The following is a 10,760-nucleotide window of genomic DNA, read 5'->3' on the forward strand; positions in this document are numbered from 1 at the left end:
AGTAATTATTTATTAATAATTTGCTGGGCAAAAAGCAATAAAACAAATCGTGAATAAACTAGCAAAATAATTTAAGAAGGTTAATTGCTGGAACTTTCAGAGACACCAATGTCGCTGCATTCATCGGGAATTATGGTCGCCTTCATCGAGAATTATCGTCGTCATTGCCGGAAATTGCTGGAATTGCAACTCCTCGTTAAAGAACGTAACAAAGGGGGGTGGGAAGAGGGATTGGAGAATGAAGAAAGAGAGGAAAGAGAAGAAAGAGAAGAAAGAAAGGTCGGAGATGAGAGTGATGCGATTCATAAAACAGTAAAACCAAAAACCACTTTTAGTAATTTCGAGATACCCGCTGTTTTTTTAATGAAATAGCTTAAAACTTGTTTTTCTAATAGGCTTTGCCGAACACGTTTCCGTTTTTATTTTTGAAAAATTAAACGAAAACTGACAAACTACAACAGTACCGATGATTGCCTAAATTATTGTGAAATCTTGAGATACACCTTAACGTACAAGCTTTGCGTTACGTTAGTTATTAGGGAGACGCTAAGAGGATGATCAATGATAAACTACAACCTTTGTTGTTTTTGCTTTACCACATTAGTTTGTTCAACCAAGCTACAAACTCTCACAATAGTAAAGTACAATCTTTTAGGATTTAATTAGTGGATCCCACATGTCAACTTTTACTCTCTAATGATGTTGTTCACTTGCTTGACCAATTGAAATTTACAAACCTTATAGCTCTACAAAGCTCTAGAGTACAAGTTTTTACCAATCTACAAGCTTCCATAGTTAACATTGGTTGAGCTTGTAGCTACAACTATTTAGAAATTGCAAGCATACTCTAACAACTACTTCGTATACAGCAAACTGCAAATTATAGTCACTGAGATTTTACGTTCTTCAATCTATAACACGCTCGATTTATTGTCATCCACATTCAAATATACAAGTCATACAGTTTGACGGATATTACACTAAAGGAGTTCTCATCATATAGTAGAACCCTAGGAATAACAGACTGTTTGCTAAGCGAAAATATAGTATTACTTACGGAGTATTGCATTTCGAATTACATGGATTATGCCATATTTTTCTATATAATATGAAGTATGATATAATAATACATGTTTCTTTATTGCCATCTATTTGTAGCATCTCAAAATATTGCTAGTTTTGCTCTTGATAAGGTACTTAGTCTGCTTTCTTGTTTACCTTCACATCACACTGTTTTACTGCTCTAGGAATCAGAAGTTGTCCCTTCAAGGTCTAACATTGTGGTTAGCCATTTGCAGACTTCTTCAGTTTCTTCGGGGATTGTATAATGACCTAGCCTGCATAAGAAAATAATCATACGGTGAGACCAATTCTAATATAAATTCCATCTTTTTAGCAAGTGTTTTGAAACTAATACAAGGATCGTGTACCCATTGTAGCTCCTGAAAGTAATATTGTGGAATCCAAGTGAAGTAAGGGTTTCCAAAGCTTTCTCCCCATGTTCATGCGCAACCACTTCATCAGCTGAAACACAAAAGAGAAAACGAAGAGAAACTATGATTCCTCAATAAAGAGCAAGGCTTAATGTTCCTTGATGTAAGCCACCCAACACCACAACGCAATTTAGTGAAGGGTTCCACACTTTTTTTCCGTGTTCACCCTAAAAAGTATTCATACATAAATTTGTTCCTCTCCGGATCTCACTTTAATTTTGATTGTTTCAAGGGCAATTTTGTCAATAATAGTGTGTCGGGTACCTGACAAGTTAGTTATTCAAAGAGTAGTTCCACGATAATTTGAGAAAAAGAGACCAGATCAATTCATGAAGCAAAGTGGGCACTAATTATACTTGTTGAAAATGTCGTGAACTTATTAAGCAAAGTGTATCTTATTAAAAAGAAGTTAACAGAGTGATTCACAATCATTATGCATAGCAATAAATCTTACATTTAGCATCGTGTTACCCTTCTTCAAACGGTATCATTCAAAGAGTCAAAGAAACAAATGCAGGAGAAGATGATAGCATGAGTGACAAACAAATACTCCGTAACACAATAAGAAAGAAATGGGCACTACCTGACCCGTGGCAAAGTAAAATGGGCAGTGACGCTGTACGATGCTGACCTTCTTGAGATTCCTCCATCCATGTTTTCATTGAACTGAGAAATTAAGACCATGATTTAGCATAAGCTTTTGATGTAAAAGGTTCCCACTTTGTAATTACGGATTTTGATGAAACCAAATATATTGCACGTGACCATATTAATAAATTACACAAACCTTGAACATGGAAGCCATCCACTGAGTCCCACTACTACGCTCAGATTGATAGGATAAGAGCTCCCGTTCCTGTATCGCCCTAAAACTTGGCATATCACAGAATACAGAGAGATTGCAGCACCTACGTTGAAACCCCCAATACCAAGCTTAACTGCAAGTAGTAATTCAAAGATAATTACCAACTCAAAGAAGAGAGGTGCTTTTATAAGTTGGTAAAGTTGAGTTGACAGGTTACTTAGACTTTCCTCAGTACTCAATATAACATAAAAAGGTGGTGGTGGTACATAAGATCTCGTATAATATCTCCAGATAAGTGTTTCACTAATAAAACAAAATTAAATAGGTTACTGTAAATTCTTGGCAATTAATAGCAAGTTTCATGCCAAAATCTTGTATGAGCACCTAGATATACAGGTAAAATGCACTTATTTGACCATTAAATATACAGAGACATTCATGCAACAAAGCGAAAACTAGGCAGCTTTTGTATTCTGAAATATACCCCAAACATAAGGGAAAAGAAGGAAACCCGCAAATAAGTACGATGGAAGGAATAATTAGCATAAACGGAAAAGGAATATGCTTCTTTTTTTTTTTCTTTCTTGGCAAGTAATAAAGAGATGTGACACAAGGACAAGAAGGGGTGTCACCCTTGTATAAAAGGAATGCTAGAGCCAAAACTAATCAGCCCTTAAGCTATCATTAGCATTAAATTGAAATCCAAACACATACTGTCAGAGGGTTCACTGGACAAAAGGTTGGCGATGTGTGCTGCTGAAGCATCTAAACCCCCCAAATCATCTGACGCATTTTCTGATATATCTTCCACATCAAACCCTGAGATTTTCAATACGAAAAGACCTTTACAGTAATTACAAACACACTAGATATCTATAGATACTGGAGCAGAAGTGCAAGAGCCAGTACTGACTAAGAAGAGCAGCTATGGTACTCACAAGAAGTGCAAGCAAATCCCCCAAGAAGTGCAACTGGGCGAGTAGGAGCAGTTGGGCAAATCCACTTAATCTACATGGTTACCATACTATGAAATTTGAGCTCACAAATAGCATAAGGATGTCGGAAATGGAAGACTATCTAAATACATAAAGTTTCTGAGAAAATACACCCGGACTTACATTTGGAAGGGGAAGGGTCTCAAAGAGCTGAGACCAGCTGCAACATTGAAATTCAGTGTTAAGACCTAATAAACCTCATTTAAGTAATTTTATGAAAATAAGGCATCAGATAGCCAAAGTTATTGAAAAAGTAAGCATAAAATAGCCAAGAAACACATCGAAACTTAGGAAACCTTTTAAACTTCAGATGGTCCAGCTAAAAATGCTGTTAAGCATGGTATATGCCTTTCCAAGTGTAGCACAATATCTTGTTTATATGTAAAGACAACCAAGGAATGAAATAGAATATAGCCTTGTCTGTTTTGCTCATGCTGTGTGGAAAAGTTGTTAAATTGGACAAAATTAACTTGTTCAGAGGACCTTGAAAAGTTGCAAGATTGTGTTAGTGCGGTCCCCTGTGCCAGGATTTGCGAATATGATTCAAAAACACTTTTTGAGTTTGACTATGGGAAGGAATTATTCTCAGAGGAGATTGGAATGAGAAGGGAGTGTTTGAGAAAGTTTCTTACAAAGCACGGAACAAATTAGCAGCTAGAGTACATCTGTGCGCGACTAGAGATATTTTTCATCGTCTTTCCTGTTACCAACCATATTCCTGCCTTTTTCTTATTGGGTATAGGTCAGCATGACAAGCACACTTATCCTTTTACTATATTTACATTCTGCTCAAAAGCATATGAGTTTAAAATCAATCAGGAATATATAGTCCTGAAATAGCCTAGTCCATGCAAGTCAGGTGTCGGATCAAAGTTCGGTTTATAACAATGAGGGTTATATATTATCATTACCACTAGCCTATCAAGGAATTCAACTTAAGAATGAACAAGATTGTTAATGCAAAAACCAAAATGCTAGAATGCCTTTCATTGAGCGGTTAACTGAAGTTATTACCTCAAGCCTTTGTCACCCATTCCATGCAACCAGACTATAGTAGCCTGGTGTTTCCCTTTAGGCTTGACAACATGAGTTCCTCCAAACTCCAAATTCATTGTCATAGGAGTAATTGCGTCACTACCTGAAACAGCGCATACAGGGAATTTCAACAACTAATTGTAAGAATAAAGCTAAGTTTCCCACCCACCCCCCCCCCCCCCCCCCCCCTCATTGACTTCATGACAAAAAATACTAGCTTTAATCCTAATATGTAATATCCCACATCCAATATGATTGGCTAAGCTGGCTGCCTTTATGCAACAAATTCCTAGACAAGTTCTATCATTAAGTTACTTAACATGGGTTCAATCCCTATCCTTCCACGACATGGTAACTGAACCCCCTCTCTCGTTAAATGTACAACGTTCTTAACTTAGGACAAGACAACAAACTTCCTGATTTATCTTAGGACAAATTACTAGATTGAGTGCTAAAGAACATTCGATCAAGTGCTAAAGAATATTATACTGACTAAACTACAAGGCTACAACAACAATGCCAAAGCCGTAGTCCCAAAAGGATAGGGTCGGCAATTCTATTGAGTATTGACTAACCTGAGACGCCAAAATCATCACCAAATGGATTCATCTTTGCTTAACCACACACCACAATGATAAAGACCAAGCCTGTCTATTCCTATTTATAGATACAAATGAGGGCAAAATGGAAATAAATCCAAGAATCTAAATCAGTTCTAGTAGACTATCTACATCACAGACCATGATAATACACACAAACCGACCTTGATCACTGAAACATCCTAAATTAATAAATTAATAAGAAAGTTAACAGCACTAATTAAGGTACAAGTATTAATTTCAAGGGATGAATTTTCTGGAGCCTAAAAGAAGAAACGATGATGAAAAGGGTTAAATAAAACCCAAAAAAGTATAACTCCTTTTTGAAAAGAGAATCCACATACAAATAAAATTGGACCTAGCCATCCAACCACACACCAAATACGGTGCACATTGTATGGAAAATTCATGTTTGTACTTAGCTAGTAAAGAATTTCTACCCTTAAAAATCAAACAACAATTCCTCAATAAAACCAACAAAATTTCAAAAGATGAAATTTTTTTGTTATTGCATTCAGAAAATCTACAATTTGATATATTTTCCATAATAACTTTGGGTACAACACTACAAATTAGTCAGAAAGGTTAAAAACCTAGCATTTAGAATCTAAACATTCAAACATTCTGACAAATACTGTGTTTAATCTCACAGTCTCAACACATTCCAAGTAAAATGCAACAGTAATACAATAACATTTGGCGCATATTTGTGAGGATGGTAAAATATCCAGAAGTTAGAATCCGAAAAATCCAAATGTTCTAAGTAAAAAAATGCAATATTTAAAACTAAAATGAATTGGGAATTTCCTATCAAAATGTCAAATAATGTAAAGAGTTATTATCTTTGATTATAACTTTCTGGGGTACTAACCTGGAAATTGGGTGAATGATTAATTGATTATAAGGAAGTTCCAAGGCATATGGGATTTCGTTTTCTCTCTCTAAAATCAAGTAGTATTTGAATTTGATTTCTCAAATAACAATAATAATACGAGTAATAATTTAGGCAGAGTTTGGTTCTCTCTCCTCCAGGCTTGCTGCTTCTACTGTTCATAGTTTCGTCCACCGGGAGAGACCATGCGAGACCAGCAGAATACCCCACCACACGTGTGCACTACTGCACTATACTCCTTACGGGTGTTCAAAAATACCCGATCCGCTGACCCGGCATAAATTAAGCGGGTAATTTGTTGATTTTTTTGAAATAAACGGGCAGGGTACCTGACCCGATAAATATCTTGTCTAACGGGTTGGGAGCATGGGCCGCACTTTTGTTTAAACAGGCACCCGCAGACTCGTTAAGAACAATTTTTTTTTTCTTTTTTATTTCGCGTGCTTTTTAATTGTTTATGGCTTTATGTTGGGCTGCTTGCGTGCTTTAGTGCTTTAGAGTTTAGACTTTAGGAGTTTAGGGTTTCTCAAACACTCAAACGCCGCTCGCCTCTTATTCTCGATCTCTCACCTCCTTCATCTCTTCTTTTTCTCTCTCACTCTCACCCCCCTCTGGCTCTCTCGTGTTGCTCAATCTCTCAGGCCGACATATCAGATTACCAGCGGTCCAGCAGGCAGAAGCAATCCACCACCAGTACACCGTCACAGCAATTCACCGGCCAGCAATCAAGATTTAAGGTAATATTTTTTATTTTTTGCTCACTAATAGCCTTTAACTCCAATTAGATGAATCTAAAAGTAATAAAGGGAATTGTTGAGTACTCTAACTCGCTGGAAGGAAGTAGGTGAATTAATTTTAATTGTATATAAGTCACCGACTCACTGGTGTGTTATAATATGCGGATTTACTGTCAACCTTGTGGAAAGAGTATTGGCTCTTGAAATCTTGAATGTCTTGACAGTAGACACACATAGTTAAGGATTAAACGAATTGAGTACTATGAATCACTGTCAAACGAATTGCTTATTTCACATTCATTTAATATGGTAATAATTGGGGAGGAGAGTTTTACGAATTAAAAATCACTTTGGAAAAAGATATTAAAGGCTAACAGCCTAACAAATAACAATAGTGTAATTGTGTAAGTACTCGAGTGATTGCATTCACTCATTCAGCCATGTGATGTGACATTAAAATTAGTTTTCTTCAAATAGAATCAGATTAAATTATTCTAATTAATTAAGAAGACAATACAAAAAGTCCAATTGTATTATGTTACTAATTTAAATGATTATGGTACAGAGTTTATGAATCGGGCCTTGGGGCTTATAATTGTTTGTTGTTTTATAATTTGAGTTACTGATTGTACTACATGCTGGAATATAATTATTGATATGTTTTTGTTACATTAATCATATGAAATTTTATTTACCAGAAAAATAGCAACTCATGTCAACAACATTGATTCCGACCACTTGGAGGCGGATTCTAGTCGAACGGTTGAAGAAGAGTCTGATGAACCTGAGGATATGGCCTATGGGAAATTATGCTACTGTTTTGAATGAATTACAGCATACCAGCAGTATTATTTAATATTTACAGAATTACAGCAGACCAGCAGTATGAGTTTTTTTTTTTTATAAATAAAACGGGTACCCTGTGACCCGACCCGGAATAACCGGGTACCCGTTTAGTAGGTAACCGGTTATTCCAGGTCGGGTCATGGGCCGAAAAAATCACTATCCTGAAACCCGGGTACCCACAATTCAGGGTATCCGTTTAGCCGGGTACCCGGTAATGAACACGTACCCCCCTAATACTCCCTGTGTTTTTTGCTTTTTTTTAACATATCACTTAACAAAAAGGGGTTTTAATCGACATCCTATTCCGCTAAAAACGCCCGTGTATTTATGATGAAATAACGAATTTACCCTTATAAGATAATAATCCCTCCCTCCCCTTTCACCCCTACCCTTTCACCGTCTCCCTTCACCCATCCCCCTTTACCCAACCATTTTTACCGGCCAAAGTGCCACAATCTTCTTCCCTTTCTATGCCAATTTTCGACCAAAATTATTGGCCATTCGCGCCCACTTCTTCTTCCCCGCCCTTCACCCATCCCCCTTTCCCCAGCCTTCTTCCCTTCTTTCCAATGTTTTTTAAAAAAAGTGACAAATTATTGGGCATAATCGTTGTCGAAAAACACAGAGAAGGTGGAGCAGGGCAACAGTAATCGCACGCAGGAGGAGCAATAGGAGAGCATAGGAAGCGAAGGGTGATGCCGCTGAGAAGAGCCACCATTCCACCGCCACAACGTCAGGTACAGATTCAATTTTTTTTATTCTGGTAGATCGTAAGTGCCGTCCAAATAAAGCATCCAAAACCATGGCCAAGCCGCCCAGAATTCACCATGGTCTTCGCCGCTAATTCTTGGCGGCGTGGCCGTGGTTTGGGCCGCTTTATCTGGGCGACTCCTCTATTTTTTATTTTATTTTAAATTTTGTTTAACCACCAATATCCTTTATTTTTAAAAAAAAATTATTTTACATCCCCTAGTTTAAATAAGTAAAATTTTGTGAATTCTATGAAAATATTTAGTGTATTAAAATAATTATTTATGATAATGTTTTTAACTTTTATTTTTAAACAAAATATTCTAACAATTTTATTTCAATTCTATAATTAAGAAAATATCTCAAAATTTTAAGTGGTTAAACTATTTTATATATCCGAAATTAATAACGAAATAATAAATTTAAATATTTTTTTTCTATATTTTTTTTTGGCAGGCAAATAAAGCTTATATTGATTGCACAAAACAGTATTACAACCTAGCTAGCAACCCATCAGCTGCAGCCAACAGAGAGGCTAAGAACACTTAGCCAAAGAGACCAAACTAAGCTATAAAGCCTAGAGAAAGCTATTACAAACACTGGAACCAATCAAGATCCCTAGTGCTAGTTTTACTGCTTAACAGGTTCATCACCCTACCCTTCACTTCTGCTTGAATGACTTTAACTATTGACTGGACAGTGGGGATGTGCAAGGACCAAACAGCAGCATTCCTTGCCCTCCAAATATTGTAAACTAGACTTGCCACTGCTGTAAAGATGATAAATCTCCTACACTTGCTTCTGCTATACTTCTGTATCCCCCTAAGGAGACTGAACACAGTGACCCTATTGAGTTGAACCCCTAACCAAGATAACACCAGAAGTTTACATTGTTTGCTGAGTTCACACTCAAAGAAAAGATGCTCCACCTTCTCAGTTTGCACACCACAGATGGGACACTTATCATCTGTACTGATTCCCACCTTGAATAATCTATCTTTAGTTTTTAATCTGTCCAGCATAGCAAGCCACAGAATGAATCTATGCTTTGGGATAGACAGCCTGTTCCAAACATACTTTTGCCAAGGAACCTTAGCTCCCAAGCATCTTAGCTGAGTGTATGTCTCTTTGATGGAATACTTGGCACTGTGAAGCCACTGGTAGCCAATCTGTTCACTAGAGGAGTTTTTCACCTTGCACACAAACTTTACCACCCAACTAGCAGCAGTAGGGGCAGTAAACTGATCCCAGGAGAGATCTTTGACATAAACAGCATGGATCCATTTAACCCATAAATTGTCTTGCTTTTGAGCAATAGCCCAAGCCTGTTTGCCTACTGCAGCTTGATTCCAAAGGAGCAAGTTCCTAAAACCCAACCCTCCATGTGTCTTAGGCTGACACAACTGATCCCAAGCAACAGAACCAGGTTTCTCACAGTCAAAGGTGCCAAACCATAGAAAAGCTCTACAAATGGCATTGATTCTCTTCAGCACAGCTTTGGGGAAAAGGAACATTTGAGACCAGTAGACACAGATGCTCATCAATACAGAAATGATGAGTTTTGCTCTTCCAGCAAAAGACAAATGTTTTGAGCTCCATAATTTAATCCTAGCTGTCATCTTGTCCACCAATTGATCACAGTCACTAGCCTTGAGCTTACAAGAGCTAACAGGAACACCCAATTGCTCCAAATGTTTTTTTTCTATATTTGTTCGTACCTAGCGCGAAATTCAGATTTAAATTCAATTTTTTTTAATTATACACGCCCGTCCGTAATTAGCGGCTCTGAACCATCGTAGGCCGACCAGAATTGGCGGCTGCTACCATGGCTAGGCCGCAGATCTGTGGCGGCCCAACCATGGTAGCAGCCACCAATTTTGGGCGCCCTACCATGGTTCAGAGCCGCTAATTGCGGGCGGCACTTAGCTTCAATAGTAATAAATGATTAAATAAATAAATAAATAAATATGGTCGGAATGTGCTTGTGACGATGGTGGTGGAGCCTTGTGATGATGGTGGTATGTGCTTGAAGATGGTCAAAACTTTGAGTATGGTGGTGGAGCAACGCAGCAACGGAATGAGGTGATGAGTGAAGCAGATGGTGGAGGTGGAGGTGGAGGTGGAGATGAAGAGTGAAGATGGTGGGGGTGATGGTGGTGGAAACCGCGGGAATTTGGCCGGCAGTTTAAGTATGCTACTGGAAATAGAGAGTATGGAATAAATAATGAAGGGAGGCGGGGTCACTTATATAAGGGTAGAATTGTACTTTCACATTTAATACACGGGCGATTTTAGCGTATGCGGACGTCATATAGCAATACACTAACTCCCATATAGTACTATAATTTTGGGACGAAGGGAGTAGTATTTTATGCACGTGACGCGTACGTCGGTACGTATATTTTTGAATGCATATAAACCAATTTTAATGAATCAATATTTATTATCGTAGAATGACTACCTCTTTATTTTATTTTTAGAAAGTATTTTAACCAATGGTTTAATACCTATTGGAAAATTTCATCACAAATATGCATGGTTGAAACGTTAAGAAAATTGTTAAAAATATTTATACAATCCAATTTGTACGTGATTTTTGTTGTCAAAT

The 10,760-nt window shown here is 37.4% G+C and overlaps 1 protein-coding gene across 2 annotated transcripts; it reads right to left on the reverse strand.

The window, feature by feature from the left end:
* Positions 1–902: 902 nt before the first annotated feature.
* LOC110799951 (uncharacterized) lies at positions 903–5,999 on the reverse strand. Of its 2 annotated transcripts, XM_056834821.1 has the most exons (10): positions 5,799–5,999; positions 4,904–4,985; positions 4,308–4,431; positions 3,417–3,453; positions 3,237–3,306; positions 3,013–3,117; positions 2,281–2,431; positions 2,077–2,159; positions 1,431–1,524; positions 903–1,337 (listed from the first exon to the last, which is right to left on the reverse strand). In XM_056834821.1, the coding sequence occupies exons 2-10, from the start codon at positions 4,935–4,937 to the stop codon at positions 1,244–1,246; spliced, it is 792 nt and encodes a 263-aa protein (XP_056690799.1). In that variant the 5' UTR covers positions 4,938–4,985; positions 5,799–5,999; the 3' UTR covers positions 903–1,243. The 2 variants fall into 2 exon arrangements, with proteins under 2 accessions (XP_056690799.1, XP_021860929.1); XM_022005237.2 differs by lacking the exon at positions 4,904–4,985 and having other exon boundaries at positions 5,799–5,996.
* Between the last annotated feature and the right edge of the window lie 4,761 nt (positions 6,000–10,760).

The sequence above is a fragment of the Spinacia oleracea genome, chromosome 1 (assembly GCF_020520425.1).
Source record: "Spinacia oleracea cultivar Varoflay chromosome 1, BTI_SOV_V1, whole genome shotgun sequence".
Taxonomy (NCBI): domain Eukaryota; kingdom Viridiplantae; phylum Streptophyta; class Magnoliopsida; order Caryophyllales; family Amaranthaceae; genus Spinacia; species Spinacia oleracea.